At 39.9% G+C, this 21,353-nt stretch overlaps 1 protein-coding gene across 2 annotated transcripts in view; it reads right to left on the reverse strand.

Moving 5' to 3' along the window:
* olfm3a (olfactomedin 3a) overlaps positions 1–21,353 on the reverse strand; it is a 66,688-nt gene that overhangs the window by 12,068 nt on the left and 33,267 nt on the right. The window contains exon 1 of one of the 2 annotated variants that reach the window (XM_031294667.2): positions 7,446–7,565. The exons of the other annotated variant lie outside the window; for it this stretch is intronic. Coding sequence (XP_031150527.1) covers positions 7,446–7,565 — 120 coding nt within the window. Of the gene's footprint in view, positions 1–7,445; positions 7,566–21,353 lie in introns of those variants that run through there. 2 annotated transcript variants of the gene reach the window in all.

The following is a 21,353-nucleotide window of genomic DNA, read 5'->3' on the forward strand; positions in this document are numbered from 1 at the left end:
ATGGCAGGGGAAGATGAACTTGCATGTGCAGCCAGCTCTGTAACCAGACTGATGCAGACATCTGAGACAGCTATGACAAATGGTAACGCCCCTAAATACAGCAGCAACAGCAGTCCTGGCAACTATAATCCTGAGACCAGAAAAGGTTCCAGTAAGATACTGACAAAGAGATGATGCATACTATGCAGGGAAAGAGGGAGGGGGGAAAAGACACAGCAAAAGAAAAGGCCATCTTTTCTCGGAGATGTGACTGTGAATAAAGGCTTTCAGGGAGATTAATTTCCTAGAGGCGTGCCACCTTCTTGGCCACTTTGACCCCAGCGAAGAGAAGATTGAATAGATAATTCTGCAAGAGCTCGGCACATTTTGCCCTAGACAGTCTCTGAATGAGCTACAGCATTATCTTGTTCACACCCTTGTGCTTGTTCTCTAGGGTGTGCTTCAGTGAGTCTTCTGGCTGACGACATGTCAGTCATAGGCACCACGGAGGATGATAATGAAACAGTCATAAAACATTATCGGTGGAGTAAAGCCAGTGGACATCTCCAGGCCACACTGAATGACACATGCATACACAAGCGGAATACTAAGCAGCTGCGGCAGTGCTCTAATGTAAAGTTATATATAACATTCTAAAATAAAGTCAGGTTGAGGATGCCTCAAACTACGATGGGCAGTAAATATGGTAAATCAACGTAGCCAAAATTAAGGTAAGATAAGACTGGTGTATTTGGTACCATTTTAAGCGCCCTCATTTTAAGCATTACTCTTTTGGGATACCCGAGGAGGCCCTGTAATTGGAATTTTTACTCATTATGTTGGCAATTCTAGTGGAGCAGTCTGTCAGGATAAGAACTTCTCTTCTCTTCTTAAATTGATGCCCAAATCCAATCTGTGTCATCAACATGCATATGTCTTGGCAGCTTTTCACAGTAAGTGTTTGTAAAGTAAGAGTATGCTCATTAGTAGAGTATTGCATAACAAACTCAGTTTTCGAATCTTGGAAAAGGACATTCCTGCCATGTTAATGCCACAGAATCTGCAGACTTTTTAAAACATTTGCAGCAAAGTTAGTTCACCTGATTATTTCTTGCTCTTTAGCAACCTTTGAATTTTCTCCTTCTAATTATGCTCAACAGTGGTGTTAGTGTGGCTAAAGACTCCACTTCGGCCTTCATTCTGATGTATAAGCAGAAGAACAGTGTGCTAAAAAAACCAACATTATGCATCACTTAAGGATGTATGTGTTCCCACTGGTTTGATATCAGCAGAGCAATATGCAATAATTGCAATAATATGATCTAGTCGGGTAAAACCAGAATACTGTTTTAAACCATTGCATTAGTATGTTCACTGCATTCCACGAGGTTCTTTGAAGTTATTGCAATTTATTTGCTGTAACTACTTTCCTTTAATTACTTCAGTTCGTAATTTTCTGTTTCTTAGAAAGCCTTCCAGCAACTTCAAGAGAATGTCCCCAAATGTGTTGCTTTAAATAAAAGCAGGATATATGGACATTTAGGGCCTACTGTTAATTCACAGTTGTTAGCTGGCTAACTAGTTTGTAGACTGTACTGTTATCAGAGGCTACTGCTGATGAAGAAATTGGTCACATTTCCTTTGTACATTGGAGTTATCACTGTACGAGTGCTGAACATCTGTCCAAAATTCTGCTTCTTTAAATTTTGAAGAACAGATGAAATCTGATGTTTACAATTAACATTTAAGACTGCAATTGACCTCGATTGTACAGCAGCTGCTCTGGAATTCTAAAATTGACCATTCGTTCACTAAACCCCTCCCCCGAACAGTGACTGTCCAATTACAGCTTAGAAACCATAACTAAGCACAGCAGGTTTGTCAAGCTTTGCACTTCTCCACATGTTGAAGCGGTGTGCACAGGGCTGTTAAGAGTGATACCTGACATTTTAAGAGTGTGGAGAGGTTTTATTCTAGCCTTTTGAAAGCCAAAGATAAAAGAGTGAAGTGGAAAGATAGAATTAAAATGATGTCTTTATCTGCTCCAACATAAGCTGCAATTGTTGGAATGCCTAGCTTAATATCTACATAACTTAGTGTGCCAATGAGCACATCATGTCAGCTAAACAGCCAAACAGGGTTATATTAGAATGAAACAACGGTCTGATCTTACATTATGTGTAGTTGGCCAGTCATACAAAATTCACCAAAATACAAAATAGACACATTGCCAGTAAGATATTACGTTTGGGTGCTACGGTATGACTTTATGTTTTAGGTAACCTTCATCAAACTCAAACTATCTCAGACTATATCAGTCTATCTGCCTCTCTGTTTAAAGCTACTTAATAAGTTATGTTACATTTTATCTTCGCTAGTAAGAAATTAACAAGCATAGCCCATAATAATCATCTCTCTGGTTAATTGAGTACAGTATAAATTTCTTGAGACCACAAATGTCTTCCATTCCTTTCAAGTCCAGCCTTTCAGCTCTCATCCAGTGATATGCATGAATGTAATTATAGCAATCGTAAGGGCCATAGAGGGAGAGGTTGGTAACTATACCCCCGGTAGTTTCAACATCATGTCTCAACTCCTGTAATTATGGCTTAGACTAATATTAACTGAGATGCATTCACCCATAAGGAGTGAAAAGTGCCCAAAACCAGGGAAAATCACTGTAAAGACATATAATCATCACATATAAAAAATAAAGTGATTTTAAGCATTTCCTAATTATACATATGAATGACATTGATGTATCTCTTTTTCGAATGAACAGGACAAGAAGCCAGAATAGGGCAAAACGGCACAATGCAAGAACAGAAAAGGGTAAGGGTAGCACCAGTTCCGAGGTAACTGGTGCTTTTCTGTCACTGTCAGTACTTAGACATCTTATTACTAATCGACAGTATGAATTCACTTGTCTGACAAACATAAGCTCAATTGAGTTATTCAAGTGACAGAAAACCCATTACAACCTCACACAGACACAAACAGTCTACCATCTCTCTAAGTCTGAGCGCCATATATTTAACCTGCTACTGGCATAAATGATTCACATTCATCATCAGTGGACTTTCTTTATTTCCAGTCCATCAGCTCTGACAACCCCCTCCCTGCTTCCAACATGAAACATGCAGCGTCACAACTAATGACTTTGCTGGCAGTCTTGTGGCAAGCTGTTTACTTTGTTTGTGTTGACATATATATATATATGAAACTGAAAACTGTAACTCTGTAAATTGGCATATGGTGTGTATATAGTATGTTTGCTTGCCACCTACTCACAGTGGCTAACACAAAAGCCACGTGCCTACACAAAGCTCCATCCCAACGGTGTTGTAACTAAAATCCCAAGAGAAACTGCTCCTTAACATCCACATTATTCATAGTTACTTTAGTTTTGTTCAACAAAACATGCACATCATTTGTTGTTTATCCACCAAGGTGCAAACATATTAAGACAAATTAAGGTTTTCTAGGCACACGTTTGCTGTTACTAACCAGATTACGTCATATCCCAGGGAACAGCATGGCACTATTAAAGGGGAACTTCAATATATATTTCAACCAGGACCCTATTTTCCCATGTTTTAGTGTCTAAGGGACTAATTGGGACAACCATTTCTGAAATTGGTCCAGTATTGAGTGAGAGCCCTGCAGGCTGGCAGCCATGAAACAGGCAGCAATGAAATCCTATTGGGCAATTACGCACCACCAATGTATGTCTACTAAAAGTGCTTGTTTTTTCCCCTGACAGGCTTACATTGTTAGTATATGTGTCTACATAATGAAAAAAACCTACAGAGAAATAAAACGTTTTTCTTTACGTTTTGCTTGATCTGGTCTGTTTCTAACCAAGTCTCGCTTACTGAGAATGTTTCGTTCTGAAATTTCCCAGTGGTGATTTGTCTCAGTCACATTGTCCAAATCATCTAAATATTCAGCCATGATATGACTATCTTTTAGATAACACTAAGTTACACATTATGTACTCCAACACAATAAAACTCATCCTGGAAGTCCTCTCCCCTCTCTCACTCCGCTGTCTTAGGGCATCAAGTCACCTCTTGCGAGATTTCAGAACTAGCCTTCTTAGTGAGCGAGACTTGGTTAGACACAATAACAAACAAAGTAATGAAAAACGTCTTATTTCTCTGTAGGGTCCTTTCTATACAGATGTCAGACACTTGTAATAATAATCTGAACCTTTTAATGGCAAAAAAGCACTTTTAGTAAAGATACATTGACGGTTCGTAATAGCCCCGAAGGAATACATTGCAGCCCTTTTCTTGGATGCAGCTTGTTGGGCTCTCGCTCAATACTTATCAATTTCAAAAGTTGTTGTCCCCATTAGTCACTTTAAAACATGAGAAAATAGAGTCCGGGTTGAAAAAATACTGAAGTTCCCATTTAGGCACAAAAGCCATGTCCTGCCAACAAATTGGTAGTTTTAGCATAGCTGAAATACATTAAGTCTCTCAATCTACTGCTTCATTTCATCTTCCCAGAACATATTCAGTTGCAAATGTCATGGTCATGATGGCTAATAACTGTAACTGAATTTAAAATGTAAGTAGAATGATCATACTCATCTGGAGATACTGTGCTGTGGTACTGGAGGTACTGTACTGGAGGTACTGGAGGTACTGTGATACTGGAGGTACTGAGATACTGGAGGCTATGATACTGGAGGTACTGTGATACTGTAGGTACTGGAGGTACTGTGATACTGTAGGTACAGTGATACCGAAGGTACTGTGGTACTGTAGGTACTGTGGTACTGGAGGTACTGTGATACTGGAGGTACTGTGGTACTGGAGGTACTGTGATACTGGAGGTACTGTGATACTGGAGGTACTGTGCTGCAAAAGAGTCGTAGCCTGTTTAAGACTGGCATTACCAGATCATAAAATAGAATTCTATTGAAAGACAATGTTAAAAAAAAAGAACTTGAATTATAACTTACAGAAAATCAATGTGATTTAACCTACCTCTCAGAATTGATTTTTAGCCGTTAGCTGTGACGACTTAAAGGGACACTATGTCTAGTGAATCTTAAGTGAGCAACTGAATTCTGGCACCAGTCTTACGTCAGACTCCTGGAGTCTATTAAATCTCTTTTTCTCCTCCAATCAATATGTCCTCCAGGTGCAGAATATAATGTGTAATCATAAAAACACATATTCCTGTCATCATTTCGATCATGATGAGCGTAACACAGTGCTGTTAGCAGTCACTGTGTAATTACCGGGCTGGCACAGACCATAAGGGAAACTAAACTATGCAAATATTTTATTTTCTCACAAAGGCTCCTTGGGGATCTGTTGTGTACACTGCAGAGGTAATATCACTCATGCCACACCCCGATAAAGGGGAGTCCATACCATCAGCCCTTGTGTTAGCCAGTTTTTGCAGAATAGATCTGGCTTCTAGGTTATTTTAAAGATGCTGGAACTTAACCTGTGGGAAAAAAACAAAACAAAAGGCAGCACTAACACAAACTGAAATGCCAAGAGGTAGAGGCTGCCACCCCTTACTATAATGAACAAAGCCTTGTGTACAAGGTCTGACAGCCTGTGAGTGACAGCTTAATAATTTTCAGCTTACTGGTATACTATAAAAGGTTTGGCTTTCCAGATCACTTTTAAACACTGAAGCAGAAAGGTCTTTGGGGCTGCGCCATTTGCATGCAGCTCCTGCTCCAGCAATATCTCATATTCCTCAATGCAACGGTGTATTCATTGATTCAATCAAAAACAGATGAAAGATAGAAACAGAACAGAATGATAATCTTTAGAAGTAACATATTTCTAAAATATAAAGAGAATAACACAGAATAGATACCCAGAGCTCTCTTAACGCAATAACCAAAACCTGAAGACCAGGGATGCATTAGGGCTGCCATGATCATTTTCATTGCTGGTTACCTTTTCACTGAATTGCTTAACCTATAAGGTGTTAGGAATAACCACACTGAAGGCATTGAATTGCTAAAAAAAAACAAAGGCTTTTGAAATCATATGACACTAAATTAGCAGCAAGTCCTTACATTGGATAAGATGCTACAAGGAGATATTTGATATTTCTATTTGATAAATGACAAACTGATTAACAATCAATTCATTTTCTATCTACGGACTAATTGATGAATCCCCTAATTGTTTCAGGACTAGATAAAGGATCTCAATCCTGCAGTATCTGCCCTTGGCTGTTAGCATTATTCTGCTCTGCTCAAAAAGGTTTAGACAATTGCATATATGAAATGATGAATATCGTTTTTTTGTTTTTTTTTCCTCTTCTGTGGGTTGCTGCATAGCCAGAGAGCTTGTGTAGTGAAGCTTCAACACCAGAGAGTGGACAGCTCCACACCCTCATCACCAGAAGACTCTGAGCAACAAACTGATTCTTCCATTAATCATAAGGGACTTTGAGCAGAGTTGTCAGCTTTAGTCACAGTTATTCCATCCTTCCCTCAGTACAAAGCACTGCCCATGCGATTCCATTTCCCTCAAATTTGGTTTGAGCTTTGTTGAGCACAAAGACAAACTAAATACAGCAACACAGTATTTAATTAAGACAGAAGAGAGACAGCCCCTGGTGCCACTGGGACATAACCATGCTCCTGCTGAACTATTAGTTATATAGGGCACAAATGGAAGCGTCTTTGGGTCTTATAATGTAAGCATTGCTATATATTAAAACAATCAATTACTTAGGCTGACATGATTGTCTCACCTAATGCACTTGCTCTCACAATTGCATCACAACTCATGTATCTAACAAAAAAAAAGAAGATCCACAAGTGGGCAAGGTGGTGATGGTGGTTCAATGTTCTGCTTATTGTTTGACTAATAGAGTAGGTTACTGTCACGCAAAACTGCATTGAAAAGGTGGCAGTTTTATTATTTTGCTGCTGATCGAAAAAAAAATGTTCCCGATAAAACACTCAAGTAGGCTACCTACACGAACAAATAAGGTCTATTAGTAAATTCGTCATACACGTAATCTACCAACTAGCACTGCATTTTCAAAAAGTCCGAGGTTTTAGAATTGATTCATTCTACCTACTTGTTTTAGTCCACCTTTGTGGAGAAGCGCTGCAGGTATAGCCTTCTGATTATTCATAGTTTTAAAATAATATTATTATGGAAATAAGTGCAGATAGGTTCATTAAACCTATACCGAAGTGTAGTGCATGTTATGGATTTATGAAGCTCCTTAAATCTTGTCTAACCAGGTTTATATTGCTGTCGATAAATTTGGCAACATTAAATTGTAGGACTTTTGAGTGAAGTTTGCCATGCCAGCCTCCATTAAAGGAACTGTCACGTATCGGTTTACTGTAAAGAACCTACAATGCGATCAAACCCGAGTATACTATAGTCATTAATAGTAAGCATTGATTACAGCAACGTTCTGATATGAAACAAGTGGCAGTTAATATGAAATAAGAAACTCACCATAGAGGGGTATAATCCGAAGATGGTGAGGGAGAGGACGGGGTACAGGACGCTCAACAGGACCCGCATGGTTACGGGCTCCGGGCAGCCACTTTTCTCCAAGGTGCAGTCCTTTAACATAGAGCTCCTGTCTTCTTGTTCACTCACCGCGTCTCTACTGTTGAAATACAGAGAGCGCGCTCCGACGGCGGCACAGGGACCTCGCGGTTACCGGCATTACACCCACAGCTCCCCGGTGCTCCGACTGAAGGCAGTGCCGAGAAAAAAAAGTTTTGAACGAGGGGGAAATATACAAATGTTTCAGTTCCAGCAGACTGCAGGGGAGGCGCATCAAGGTGTGACATCACTTGATGGGTTTAGGGGCCAACTATCTATCTATCTATCTTTCCCCTTAGAAATGGACACAAGCTGGAGGTGATATCTATCTATCTATCTATCTATCTATCTATCTAGATAGATAGATATAGATAGATCTATTACCATGCCATGTACCCTATGTATCAGGTTATCAGGATTTCCATGACCTTCGTATTATCACCTCCAGATTGTGTCCATTTGTAAAGGGAAAAGAAGAAACAATGCTTTGCTATTGTTTATTTCAGTGCACATACCTCTTACTGTCACTGTGCACTCAAGATTCTGTGTGTGTGTGTGTTTGTGTTTGTGTGTGTGTGTGTGTGTGTGTGTGTGTGTGTGTGTGTGTGTGTGTGTGTGTGTGTGTGTGTGTGTTTGTTTGTGTGTGTGTGTGTGTGTGTGTGTGTGTGTGTGTGTGTGTGTGTGTGTGTGTTTGTGTGTGTGTGTGTGTGTGTGTGTGTGTGTGTGTGTGTGTATGAACTGACTCTCTTGTGACAATTTGTCATTTAGTTTCCACTCAAATTGCTATGCATAGATGATAATGATTGTAACAAAAATCAAACAAATGAACAAATTAACAACAGTATTGTATGGAATAATGGACTAAATTCCATCAAAGCAAAACAATATTTGTCCCATTTTGAATGTGCATCCATGGACAAGAAGTTAATGATCTGCTATTGGCGCTGTCATAACAACTAGCCTTCGCAAACTTAAAAATGTCCACAAATAATCATGTAACAACGGGCATTGTGGTGACAGAGATTCAGAGCAGGTGTCCTTGGTGGGTAACTCTACACCTTACAAATCAGAGAGGTGTTTCCCCACGTTATGCTTGTCTACAATATACCTTCAAGGTCATTAAGGCAAAAAAGCAGATGTAGTGTAGCAACACCAAAAACTCATCACTAATAAGGCTATGGTTCCTCACATTTTCTCCTAAAGAAGAAGGAAGCAGTCAAGGGAGCCTGGTTCTTTATGACTCTCATTCAGAGCTGGAGCTGAGAGGCTTTTATTTACAAGGCTGGTGGGTGGGTTCTGCACACATCTGTGGTTACCATCATATAGTTTCATGAATATCTCATGCCTGATATATTCATGAAACTATTCATCAGTGGAGCAGCAGTGGGGAGATGAGATGCCAGTGCAGGCTAGTGTGAAGATGCTGCCTCTAGAAAGGCAGCGGTACAAATGCAGTGCTGCTGGCAGCAAGTTGAAATCTTGATAATCTGGTCATCAGCTGTGTGACACCAGGCTCTGGGGGGGTTCAAATCTAGTGTCATGAAGAATAATCTCTCCACATCCTCCTCTTTTTTTGAAGGTCTATTTTCAAGGCACTGAATCTGTTGTGTGCAATCATCACAGCAGCAATCCATTTCTCACGTTCTGTTCTGTAGCTCCTTTCAAGGTATACCGCGGTTTGAAAAAGTCACGGTTTCAAAACCACTAACATTTTCTGTCATACCGTTCCTAAGGAATGAGCTGTTTTTTATGAGTGGACATAAGGACAGGAAGTGCAGTTTAGTAATCTGTCTCCCTGCCAGTGTACATACATTGTGTTCAGTGGAGAAAAAAAAAGTTTTTTACCCAGACATTTAAAAAAATAATACACTTTAAAGCTGTAATTGCAATACCGTGAAACTGTGATATTTTTGCTGAAGGTTATCATACCGTTAAAATCGTATACCAGCCCATGACTATGGTAGATCCTCCTAAGAATGTTGACTTGTAGGAATCACTAGAAAAATACATAGTTTACCAATGAAAAAGTGTTCTATTGATTACCGGGATCATCCGTATGTTTTTATTTGCTCGGATACTCTTTGATAATCCTTTAGCATAGAAGTGAAGTGAAAATAGGCCACTATTGTTATATCAAAATAAGAAATTTGAGAACTTTTACCAAAGTATAAATACATTTCAAATGACATGCAGCTGTATGTATTGTATGGAGAAGATTGCTAAGAATGTAAATGAAAACAATTCTGTAATTGCAAAAATAATACCCCAGAGGATGAATCCTTTGACTGGCAAAAGAGGCAGTGTCTGCAGTCCCCTTGGAACGTTTGGCATCACTTTTCTTTTTGCCGACAAGACTTTGTCTGGATACAATCTGGATATGACAAAAACAGATTTGGGCTGGCAGTCTGAACAAGACCAGCAGCAGAGTAAAGAATAACAAAAGTGAGTGGAAAAAAGTCCTAAATACATGTTAGCCCTCTCCTGGAGGTGTGGAGGACTAATTGTTCCATAGAAATACCGTGGCTTCTCTGGGGACACTTGCCGTATGCCTGGTTGCACTCACAAACACCCAAAATTAGTATGGGAATAGCAGACTGAAGTGGTAACCAAGCTATGGTTTACTGTACTCTGTGAGTATGTGAAACTTCATGACTCACGGAAACCTTCTTCAGGTAAAACTGTAAGATCCACTCAAACTTCACATGCAGTTGGTGGGGCAAAATTTGGTTTATAAATACTTTAATTAGCAGGATTATTTTCTGCATTTGCTTATTCATCCATCCAGTTTATCTGGTATGTTTTGAGCAGTCTGCTATTTCAGGTGGCATGCTGTGTTTTTTTAGACTGCAACACAGTGTTCCCTCCGTAGCAAATAGAAAAGAAATCTCCTGTCATAGTTTAAAGCAAGAGGGAATGAAACTGCTTTTCAATACACCGCTTGAAGCACTGCCTACCAATGAGTTCTACAGAGCCATGCGCAGCTCCATTTGTTTGTAGAGGAAACTTTGATACAGAAAAAGAAACTAGGCTTACGTCCGTGTTTGCATGTTAATAAGACAAGTGTGATCTCTAGTTTTTGGGTGAAATGATAACATGAATTAAATCCAATATACAAAGTAGATTAGAGAGATCTGGGAGTGATGCAATGCCTATTCACAGCAGTATGATGGAGTCTTAATGAAGCAGGTGTTAATAGAGCTAGTTCAGATGGTTAAGTTGGAGTAATTCAAATTAAACAGACCTTCTACTGGAGGAAACCAATCAGCTTATTTCTATATTCTTTTAGATGATGATGTCTGTGAACTGCAGGTTCTGCTGTTTGCCATGTGTAATGCTGTTAACGTATGTCTATATATAATGCCTCTGCATTATTCAACACCCCATTAGAGGCCATTTATTGGAATGATGATATTTCTATAGCTAATTGATAGCCTCTATCTCACCTCTGCTCTTTTACACCTCAAAACAGGTCAGACTCTCACTCCCTTTTCTTCTCATCTACCTCTTTTCTGCTCTCCTTTGGATTGATCAGAAGACTGTCTGTATATTAAATAGGAACTGAGATGTGTAATGTATCAATTACGGAGTTGTATACACAACCCCAGAACCTGTGCACACGTTGAAATGTTTGCACGTGTGTCTGTGTGTTTATCAGATTATTAGACACAAGGTGGGGGTTAAAGGTTAATGCATCACTGAGGGATAAACATGTGTGTTCTGTATGTGTGTGTGTGTGTGTGTGTGTGTGTGTATGTGTGTGTGTGTGTGTGTGTGTGTGTGTGTGTGTGTGTGTGTGTGTGTGTGTGTGTGTGTGTGTGTGTGTGTGTGTGTGTGTGTGTGTGTGTGTGTGTGTGTGTGTGTGTGTGTGTGAATGAATGTGGCATGTGCATGTCCATCTGCATTGATTTGCCCAGAGGTAATCTAATGAGTCGTCTGGGGAGAAGTCTTTTGTCATGTGGTGGTCTCGGTCTCAGTAAAGAAGATTTACCAATATTAGCCACAGTGTTGTCTTCTAATGGCTTCAGTCCAAACTGTAGAGCTCCCTGTAGTATTAGCTATAAGCATGAAGGACTCTTTGTCATTTTTCATCTCTTGAGTTCATAAATTGGCAATAACACACAAAGCTGGGTGGAAGTATGAGAAGAAGTCCAAATACTGTTGTTGTCACCATTACCTTTGCCTGTCCTTTTTCCCCTACACTTGGACAAGTTCACATTCCAACACTTATCATCACTTATGCTAATGAGCTTTAAAGAATCTTTACTAATCCACTGAGGTAGCCAGTATCGTTGAAGAGACTTTGAAGAAGTAGAGAGCGATCGCCTAGAACCACACGCTACATGTGACGTACACCATGTATGTATTATACCGCAGCATCATTGGCAAAGCCAATTCAACAATTAACAGCAGAATCAACCAATACCTCACTGACCAATTATAGTAGGTCAAAAAAAAGATGGTTCAAAAAGTCACATTTAAGAGACAACATTCAGACTTTTATTTTGTTTACATGTAAAATATCAGTAATGTTTACTTTCTAAATGTCCTGTTTTTATCGTGTTGTTCTCGTGGCAAATCTCAAGGAACACACACAACTACAAAACATCTGAGAGCTCGAGCAATAATCAATCTGACTGTACCGTGCCAAATCCTCAACAAAACCAGGAAAGGAGGAGAAACGATAACTCCAATATTCCATCAAACCCAGTCACAATAATATCACTTCTTATCCAAGCATTATTAAGACACAGCTCAACATGACCAACAGGAAACACGGAACAAATTCCAATGCTTGATGAAATGAGTATAGGTTGAGTATTGTACACACACAGAACTACGCACAAACTAGTGTGGGAAAACATGTTCCTCTTTATGAAATTATGGCAAAACATGAACCATGAATCAAGAGTCCCTTCAGGATGCTCTTTGTGATGAGTAAGGGTCTCATGTACTGTAAGCCTTTGTATAGGTATTTGAGGCAACCAAAGAAGCACCTGCGGGCCACATGGACTTTAAGGTACTTGGCACTTGACTATCCCCTCTGCTGTGACATGAAGCATGGCAAGATCCCAATAGGGAACACACCCCAATAGGGAACACACCGTGGATGCTTTTAAAGGGGCATACCCATACTTAAGCAAAAAAAGTACAAAGTAGTACAAAGTACAGATGTCCTGCACTCACCATTTCAACAACACCATTTCTGACAAATATACAGAATAAAGCAATAAAACTGGTGCACATGCCACCAATTTACATCAGCAGTCATTTCACACACATCATAACGCCACTCAGGGCATAAGAGAATGTCAGGCACTACAACTGAAATGCATCAAGACAACAATGAACAATCATCCCTGCAGAAAACTACAGAAGAAGCACAATTGACCGATGACAACCGGCACTCTGAACTCACTCTCTCTCTCTCTCACACACACACACACACACACACACACACACACAATTATGTACAGAAAACATGTACAGTATGTACTATACAGCATGTGGTATGTCCTGTTATACCATATGTTATTGTTTTAGTAAGACATGCATTGATCATTGCAAATATTGTCTTCATTATACTCGTTTCTTCAGCCCCTCTCTTCTTTTTCTCCTACCATAAGAGGGAGTTTGCCATCCACAGCTCCTAGAAAAATATATGCATGTGTTTCATGTTTTTTATGTCAGCGCTGGACAACATTGACAGACCAATATCCAATTTGTATTAAAATTATTCCATTACGGCTTCCTCTACTTCCCCTTTTCTCTGTCTTCTTTGTTCCAGATTTGCCTTCCTGCCCTTTTGCTCGATTCAAGACATGTGCTATTGCTATATCGTCCTTCCTCTGTCATTCCCTCTGCTCTGTTATTCATTTTTCATTCTCTTTTCTGGCATTAGTTGCTCAGCAACATCAAGTGGCATTTGGTGGTACAGAAAAATGGAGGGAAAGAAACAGCACATTCAATGTGAGGGGTCTTTAGTCATTCTGCAGTAGCTGGTGGGTCTGAAAAGCACTTGGAACTTTGATCTCTACTAATGCTGTCATTCACTGAGTAACAGTTCTTTTATTTGCCATTTACAAAACAACACATTATATTTGAAATGGAGCTAATTAATGGTACCCTGTGGACTTCTTGACCATGTGTGGTGCTGCACTGCTGATTTCTTTATGCACGCTTCCCGGCATTATTCTTATTCATTGTGCAAGGACTTAACATGCACACTATAAGCAGTGATAAGTGATGCACATTTCTGAAGACTGCCAACATCAGTAATGGGTATCAACATCTAGTGGCCTTAACCTGTAAAAGCATGTTAAGCATTATTAAAGAGAAAATAAGGAAGACTTCAAGCTGGTGGCACTAAAGTCACTATAATAGACAAATACACTCTATGTAAACTAATAACACTCAAGTAACTGTTATTCAAATTGCCATATTTATTCAAAGATCTCAATATTAAAAATCCAAATAGGACATTGTATGTGAACTCTTTCACAAATGACTTCTAAGAAAGCTTCTACAAGTTAGATTTCCCCATCAATGAGTTGAAATTGTAGTTCAATCACGTGTAATTCAGATAAAGCAAGATGGCAAAGAAAGATTTAAAAAGGTGGAAGAGAACTCTTGAGTTACAGTTAAGGACCTGCCAAAAAATCTCAAAGTTGCTGGGTCGCCATTTATGTCTCATCAAAAAGAAAACTATAGGGTGACAATTGTACTCATGGAAGGGCACCATGGAGGGAAGCACGGTTCTCCCTTGATGACATTGTACATCTAAAACTGGCAACCTGGAAGTTCTGTTATGTTACTGGGAGAATGTTCTGTGAAAACAAAACTATACAAAACAAACTATGAAACAAACAAATATATTTTTTTGCACACACACCTTATACTTTGTTTGGAGTGATAAAGCAAACTAATAGCCTATCATAACACCATCCTTAAAGTGAAGCATGGAGTAGGTATCACCATGATTTGTAGTTGTTTTGCTGCCACTGGACCTGAACAACCATTACTCATTGAGAAAACAATGCAGTCAAATGTATAAAAATCACTTTTACTAGTTGAAGTTTCAGGGTAGCTGTCAGAATTTGATGCTTTAAGTTGGGCTATGTTAACATGAAAATGCTCAAATACACAGCGAAACATGAACTACAAAATGTCTCAGACATAAGAAAAATAATGTTTCAGAATGGTTAAGGTCAATCCAGGCCTTGAATAATCTGTAAATATGAATATAATCAAACAGTTTTGTACGGGAAAATTATCTAAAATTCCTCCTGCACGATGAGGAGAAGTGATCAACACATACAGGAAACATTTGGTTGAGGTCACTGCTGTAAAATAAGGTTTAACTAGTTACTAAAAACCAAGGGTTTACTTTTTCTTTCCAAGCTGATGTTGACCAGTTCGAGCAAATAATTCAATAAATAGGCTAAATCAAAACATAAAATTGTTGTAGCTGGGTTAGCTCAGTTGGTAGAGCAGGCGCACATATATAGAGGTTTACTCCTCGACGCAGCGGCCGTGGATTCAACTCCGACCTGCGGCTGTTTGCTGCATGTCATTCCCCCTCTCTCTCCCCTTTCATTTCTTCATCTGTCCTGTGAAAATCAAAGGGGTAAGCTTCTCCTATGGCGCCATTTTGATGCTAACAAGCACTCACCCCCCGTTAGCATCCCATTTACTGCCATTCATTTTGACGTCTTTTTGACAGCAAATAACTTTACATCTGAAGCGTTTAAAGACTTTATTTGTCCATTGTTTATTTCTAAAGAAACACGACAATGTATAAAAGGCTCCATTACCTTGTACCTCACGTTATGGCTCTGTAGCAGACGTTTTTGTAAAAATAGGCTAACGATTGTGTCATAACCACGGGACTTACTGTTGCATAGTAGAGGAATTACCGTATAGTACAGGAGAAGCTCGCAGGCAGTTTCGACTTACATTAGCTGTTTAAGTTTAATTACTAATGTTAACTAGCATTTTAGTTGGCAATAATTAGCCTGTGTCCATGTTATCTCCTTACATATACCTACGCTCTCCATCTCTGCGATATTCAGAATGATTGAGATTTCTCTTGGCACAGCTACCAGAAGACTTACAACTTTCAGACAGGTTGCTCACGTCACATCTAGTTTCAGTTGGAGGCTGCGCAGTAACGCTCGGCGCTCACTGGAAAAGTGCTTCTAATATCCTTCACTGGTCTCCGTCCAGAGCAACGGGATCTGTTGGTCCATTCTATATACAGTCTATGGTGATAATAAAGGCCTAAAAATGCCTCAAAAAAAAAAAAAAACAATTTTAAAAAAATTGTTTTTATGTTGCAGGCAGATGTAGCTTCACCATTATTGTGACTTTGATATCAGACTACAATTTATGACTAAATTATGTAGAAATGCAGAGAAACTACTTTTTATTGGCACTGCACATGTTTTTACCTTCGGGAAATTAGAACTCAGGTTGAAGGTGCTGCATTTATGTGAAGGCTTATATCATGTGGACGTGCCGACAGTGTTGTTGTCATTGCCAATCACTCATGGGGGCTAGAGGATAGATACCCGACCCAAGCCCGACGGGACCCGACGGTAACCGACAGGCCGGGCCGGGTTCGGACAGATATTTAGAAATGATGTTCGGGTCGCTCTGTCACATCAGCGCGATAAGGCGTTGAACATTTTAAATTTAAAACAGCTTATTATGTAGGTGGCTTGTGTTAACGTGCGCTTGTTGCCCCGTGTGCGCTGATGTGCTCATCTGTTGACATTTCCGAATGCCTTCCTACAGCTGCTTAATACAAGCGGTCTTTCCACACAAACAAACGTACATGTGTCATTAGTATGAGAAAAAAATTAGATTTTAACTGTGTCGGGCTCAGGCTCAGACAGAAAAATGCGGCCCGATCCGCACTCTAATAGGGCGACAGAAACTACGCCCTATAGCTTTAACAATACTGATTAATAGATACATATTTGACATGGCTTGTTAGGGCTGACCCCAAACGTTACTGTACTGTTTCCATCAACACTTGAAACTTGTGAAAAGATTACACAACATCTCTACTACCCACAGATTCAACATCATACCTGCTTCCTCATATGACGCTTGCAATTCACCTCATACCCTTGTTGCTACATAACAAGTGGCACACTTGCATGGCCAAATGGAGGCAATGATAAAGGTGTAACTTTCCCTCCCAAGGTGCAACAAAAACAACAGCTTCTTCAAATTAAGCTCAAGAACTTTCAACAACAGCAACAACAACAGCAACAACAACACAGTGATCACAATGCGCACAGCTAATTACAATGTACAGTGCACCAATTAGCTGTTATATAATTGCCTTTTGGATGCTGGTAGTTGAGTGGCCTCTGAAGTATGACTCCTCTTTAGTTTGAACCAGAAATAGATCTCTTTGTTATCTTACACAATAAAATATGCTTTAGCTTGTTAGTCCCATCTGATGTCTAAGAAAGTACTGGCCAAATTGTGATCTGACTTGGGAGTGTAATGCATCCTGCATTTGCATCTGCCACATACTTACAAGATTATGCTAATTTTGCCAAAGGGTCAGAGCAATTAACTGAAAACCAAACAATCCTTTCTACTTTAAGCTACTGTAATGAATGTATGTGTATGTTTGGGTGGAAATGCAGGATTCTCCCTGTGGACTTTCTAGAAATAAAGATTCTAAGTACCTTAGCGCAATAAAATGCACATAAATTGCTATCACATCAGAAGAATAGATATACATTGCACTAAGTATACAGATAACTGTGAATATGTACTATTTAATTGGAGTTAATGCTTTAATCATTATGAATCTGTTAATGAATTACTACAGTTTTGTCATTTGCTGTGGAAAAATCTCAGTCCTATTGGTAATTGGATATTCCTGTTACTGCATGGCCAACCATACCATATAACTAGACAGACATGAAAACAATAATTATGTCGGTTACACTTTATTTCAAGTCCCCCTCAATATCATGCATCAACAGTATTGACGTGTTTATTATTGATTTGGGAGGAGGGGGGGGGGTTGTCTGACATAGATAGGAGACCCGGACATGAGGATGCAGGATGACTTCATACACACTGGGTTAATAGCACCACCAACTACAGCCTTCAAAATACTAAAAGAGTTGAATCAACACCAATTTGACACTTTTTTACTTCTTTCAGGGAGTTAAGCACTGCAGGTTTCAAGGTGAAAATGAACAAGGAACATTGCTGACAAACACTAAAACCTATATAACATGTCACAAAATATTGGTGTGGACTCATAATAATAATAATAATACATTTTATTTAAAGCACCTTTCATGACACCCAAGGTCACTTCACAAACAATCATCAAACATCGTTAAGATTATAGTCATCTCATAAAAATAAAATAAAAATTTAAAAATAAAAGTCAGTCAGTCCATAAGCCATCTTGAAGAGATATGTTTTAAGTCTGTTTTTAAAGTCAGTAATTGAGTCACAGTGTCTGATGTGGTCTGGCAGTTAGTTCCACAGTTTGGGGGCGGTGTAGCTGAAAGCCCTCTCTCCCAGGGTGCTGAGGTTCACACTAGGGACATGCAGTAGGCCTGCTGAGGAGGATCTCAGTGAGCAGGCAGTGGTGTAAACTTCCAGGAGGTCAGTGAGGTAGGTGGAGGTATAATTGTGTAGGGCCTTGTATGCCAGGAGCAGGACTTTGAAACGTATTCTGTAGGCAACTGGAAGCCAGTGCAGTTGCATAAGCAATGGTGTTACATGGCCAGTGGATTTGGAGCATGTTATAATCCTCGCTGCAGAATTCTGAATGAGTTGGAGCCGGTGGAGTAGCTTATTAGGGATTCCAGACAAGATGGAATTACAGTAGTCAAGGCGGGATGTCACATATGCATTGACAAGGACTTCTGCACTCTGCTGGGTGAGCACTGGGTGAAGCTGTGCAATGTTCCTTAGATGGAAAAAGGCACTTCGAGACATACTGTTTATGTGCGCACTAAATGAGAGTGTATTGTCCAGTATGACACCAAGGCTCTTGACCTGGTTGGAGCAAGGGATGGTGCTGCCATCTACAGAAAGGGTGAAAGGTGCCATCTTAGCAAGAGCTGATTTTGAGCCAACCACTAGCAGCTCAGTCTTACTGTTATTCAGCTTCAGGTAGGCAGGCAGGCAGTGATAACAGCTGGCGGAAGAGTGGCAGTGGGTTTTGTAGATAAGTAGAGCTGGGTGTCGTCCGCATAGCAGTGAAATTGAACACCATGTTGCCTGAGGATAGTGTCAAGTGGGATATTGGTAGATTGGTAGATATTGAACAACAGAGGGCCCAACACAGACCCCTGGGGCACCCTTCTTGTCACAGCACTACTCTCAGACTTGCAACTCAGCATTTGTACGTACTGTGTCCTTCCAGAGAGATAGGAGGTGAACCACTGGTGAACACTGCCCCGCACTCTAATATTGGCTAAACATTCCAGGAGAAGATGGTGAGAGATGGTATCAAAGGCTGCACTGAGATCAAGGAGAATCAGAATGGAAATAAGTCCATCATCAGCTGCACAGAGGAGGTCATTAGTAATCTTAATCATGGCTGTTTCAGTACTGTGCATAGGACGAAGTCAATACTGGAATGGCTCAAAGAGATCATTGTCCTTCAGGTGATGCTGGAGTTGAGTTGCCACTATCTTCTCAAGAACTTTGGAGAGAAAAGGCAGGTTGGAAATAGGCCTGTAGTTGTTGAAGTTGTCAGAATCCAATCCAGGTTTTTGCAGCGTTGGTCTGACAATGGCAGTTTTAAAGGATGGTGGTACAGTGCCAGAGAGAAGAGAGGTGTTAAGTATTGATGTAATTATCGGAGCAATAGATGACAGGCAGCTCTTAACCAGGCTTGTTGGAAGAGGGTCCAGCTGACAGGTGGAGGAATTGCACTTTTTGATGAGGCCACAGATGGTACTTTCAGCAGAGAGAGTGTTCACAGAGTTCATTGTTGTAAGATGATCCCTGAGTGCTCAGTGAGCATGGTTGTTTCAGCTGAGTAATTGAGCATTCTAATTGCTGGTGGATTGCCTCAATTTTGGTATTAAAAAAGTTCAGGAAGACTGAGCAGCGTTCATCAGAGAGTTCCTGATGGGTGATGTTATCAGGTGGCTTAGGGAGACCATTAACAGTGGAAAAGAGAGCCCTGGTGTTTCCTTGTCATTCACTGATTATCTTTGCATAGTATGATGTTTTTGTAACACAGAGGGTGTTTTTATACTGAGTAGGTGTTCAGAGTACATGTCTTTATGTACAGTAAGACCAGTCTTTTTTTATATTATATATGCCAAAATTCAGGTAAACCAAGGAGCGGCGTACACAAATGAAACAGTATGCGTCTTCATATGAGCAAGTCTGTCAAGTGCTGTAGACATGCAGTCATTGTAGTGGTCAACTAAATCCTCCAATGAAGTATTAGAAACAGGGGATGGATAAGTGGTAATTAGAGAAGTAAGTTCCTCTGGTTCCACCTTTTTAATGTTGTGATATGACATCACACGCTGAATTTTGGACTTCATGACAGGCAGATGGGTGTCAAACAGTACAGCTTTGTGATCAGAGATGGGTAGTTCAGCAGTACTGATATTGCTAGGCTTGATACCAGAGCAACAGACCAGATCTGAAATATGTCCTTTGTTGTGGGTTAGAAAGTTAACATATTGTGTGATGCCAAAGGAGTCAAGCATATCCATAAAGTCTTTTGTGAATGCATTAGAAAAGTTGTCCATATGTATATTAAAATCCCCCATCAGGATGACATTATGAGACATTGCATTCAAAGCAGTAAGAACAGTTGAAAGTTCAGGAATAAACATATTTGATGGTTTAGGTGGTCTGTACAATACCACAATAATGGTGGGTGTGGGTCCTCTGAGTTTAACAGCCAGCAGTTCAAAAGAACTGGGCCTGAGAATTTGCCTGAGAATTTTGGCCTGAGAATTTGCTGTCCAATCTTTTATACCAACCACTTAGGCCGAGCATGGTGCCGTACAGAGAATCGCACTGACTACTGATGGTGATTTCCCCACTGATTGGCTCAACAGTGGTGCTGTATGAGTCATAATAGACTGAATGCTTGCTGTCTTTATTCAATCTTTACTCTTTGCTGGCATGTCCTCTTCTCAGGTCACTTATCTCTCTGTGATTCTGCTTTGCTTCTCTGTTTGATGTGCTATGCTGCAGAGGTGTGTGGACAAACAATCTTACTACAACGTGCATGACTGAGGAAACTTGGGGAAATGTCCGCTTTTTTATTATCATTCATTTATTTTGAAGCTATTTTAGCCTTCATAACACACTTACTGGGGACTCTGAATAACTGACTCACAGGCAGCAGTTAATGGTCCAATATTGGCCCCATATATCAGTCTAACACTAATGTATATTGAGCTTCCAATCCTCACCTTATATGCAAACCTTAAGGCAGCAAGGAGGATACCTGCTTCCCACCCACAAAAATGCTCATTTACTTGTTTGTACTATCACCAGCAGCTCTCCTGCTCTCTCCACCTACACCTTTTAATCAAAAGCTGGCAACAAGTTAGGCCATTGTGTGGGGTTTGTTGAAAGTCCTTCTGGGAGACCAGAAGAAATCATTAACCGAAAGAGAAAGAGATAGAAAGCAGCTACAACAGCAAAGAGTAAATTACAACATTACATCCCAAAATGACTCCTGGCATATATTGATTATCACATGCTGATTAAATCTCAAAGCCTTAGGTTATTTAAGGATAGATGTTCCCATTAAGACTTGAGCTATTTCTTTAAAGGGATATG

The sequence above is a fragment of the Sander lucioperca genome, chromosome 1 (genome assembly GCF_008315115.2).
Source record: "Sander lucioperca isolate FBNREF2018 chromosome 1, SLUC_FBN_1.2, whole genome shotgun sequence".
NCBI lineage: Eukaryota > Metazoa > Chordata > Actinopteri > Perciformes > Percidae > Sander > Sander lucioperca.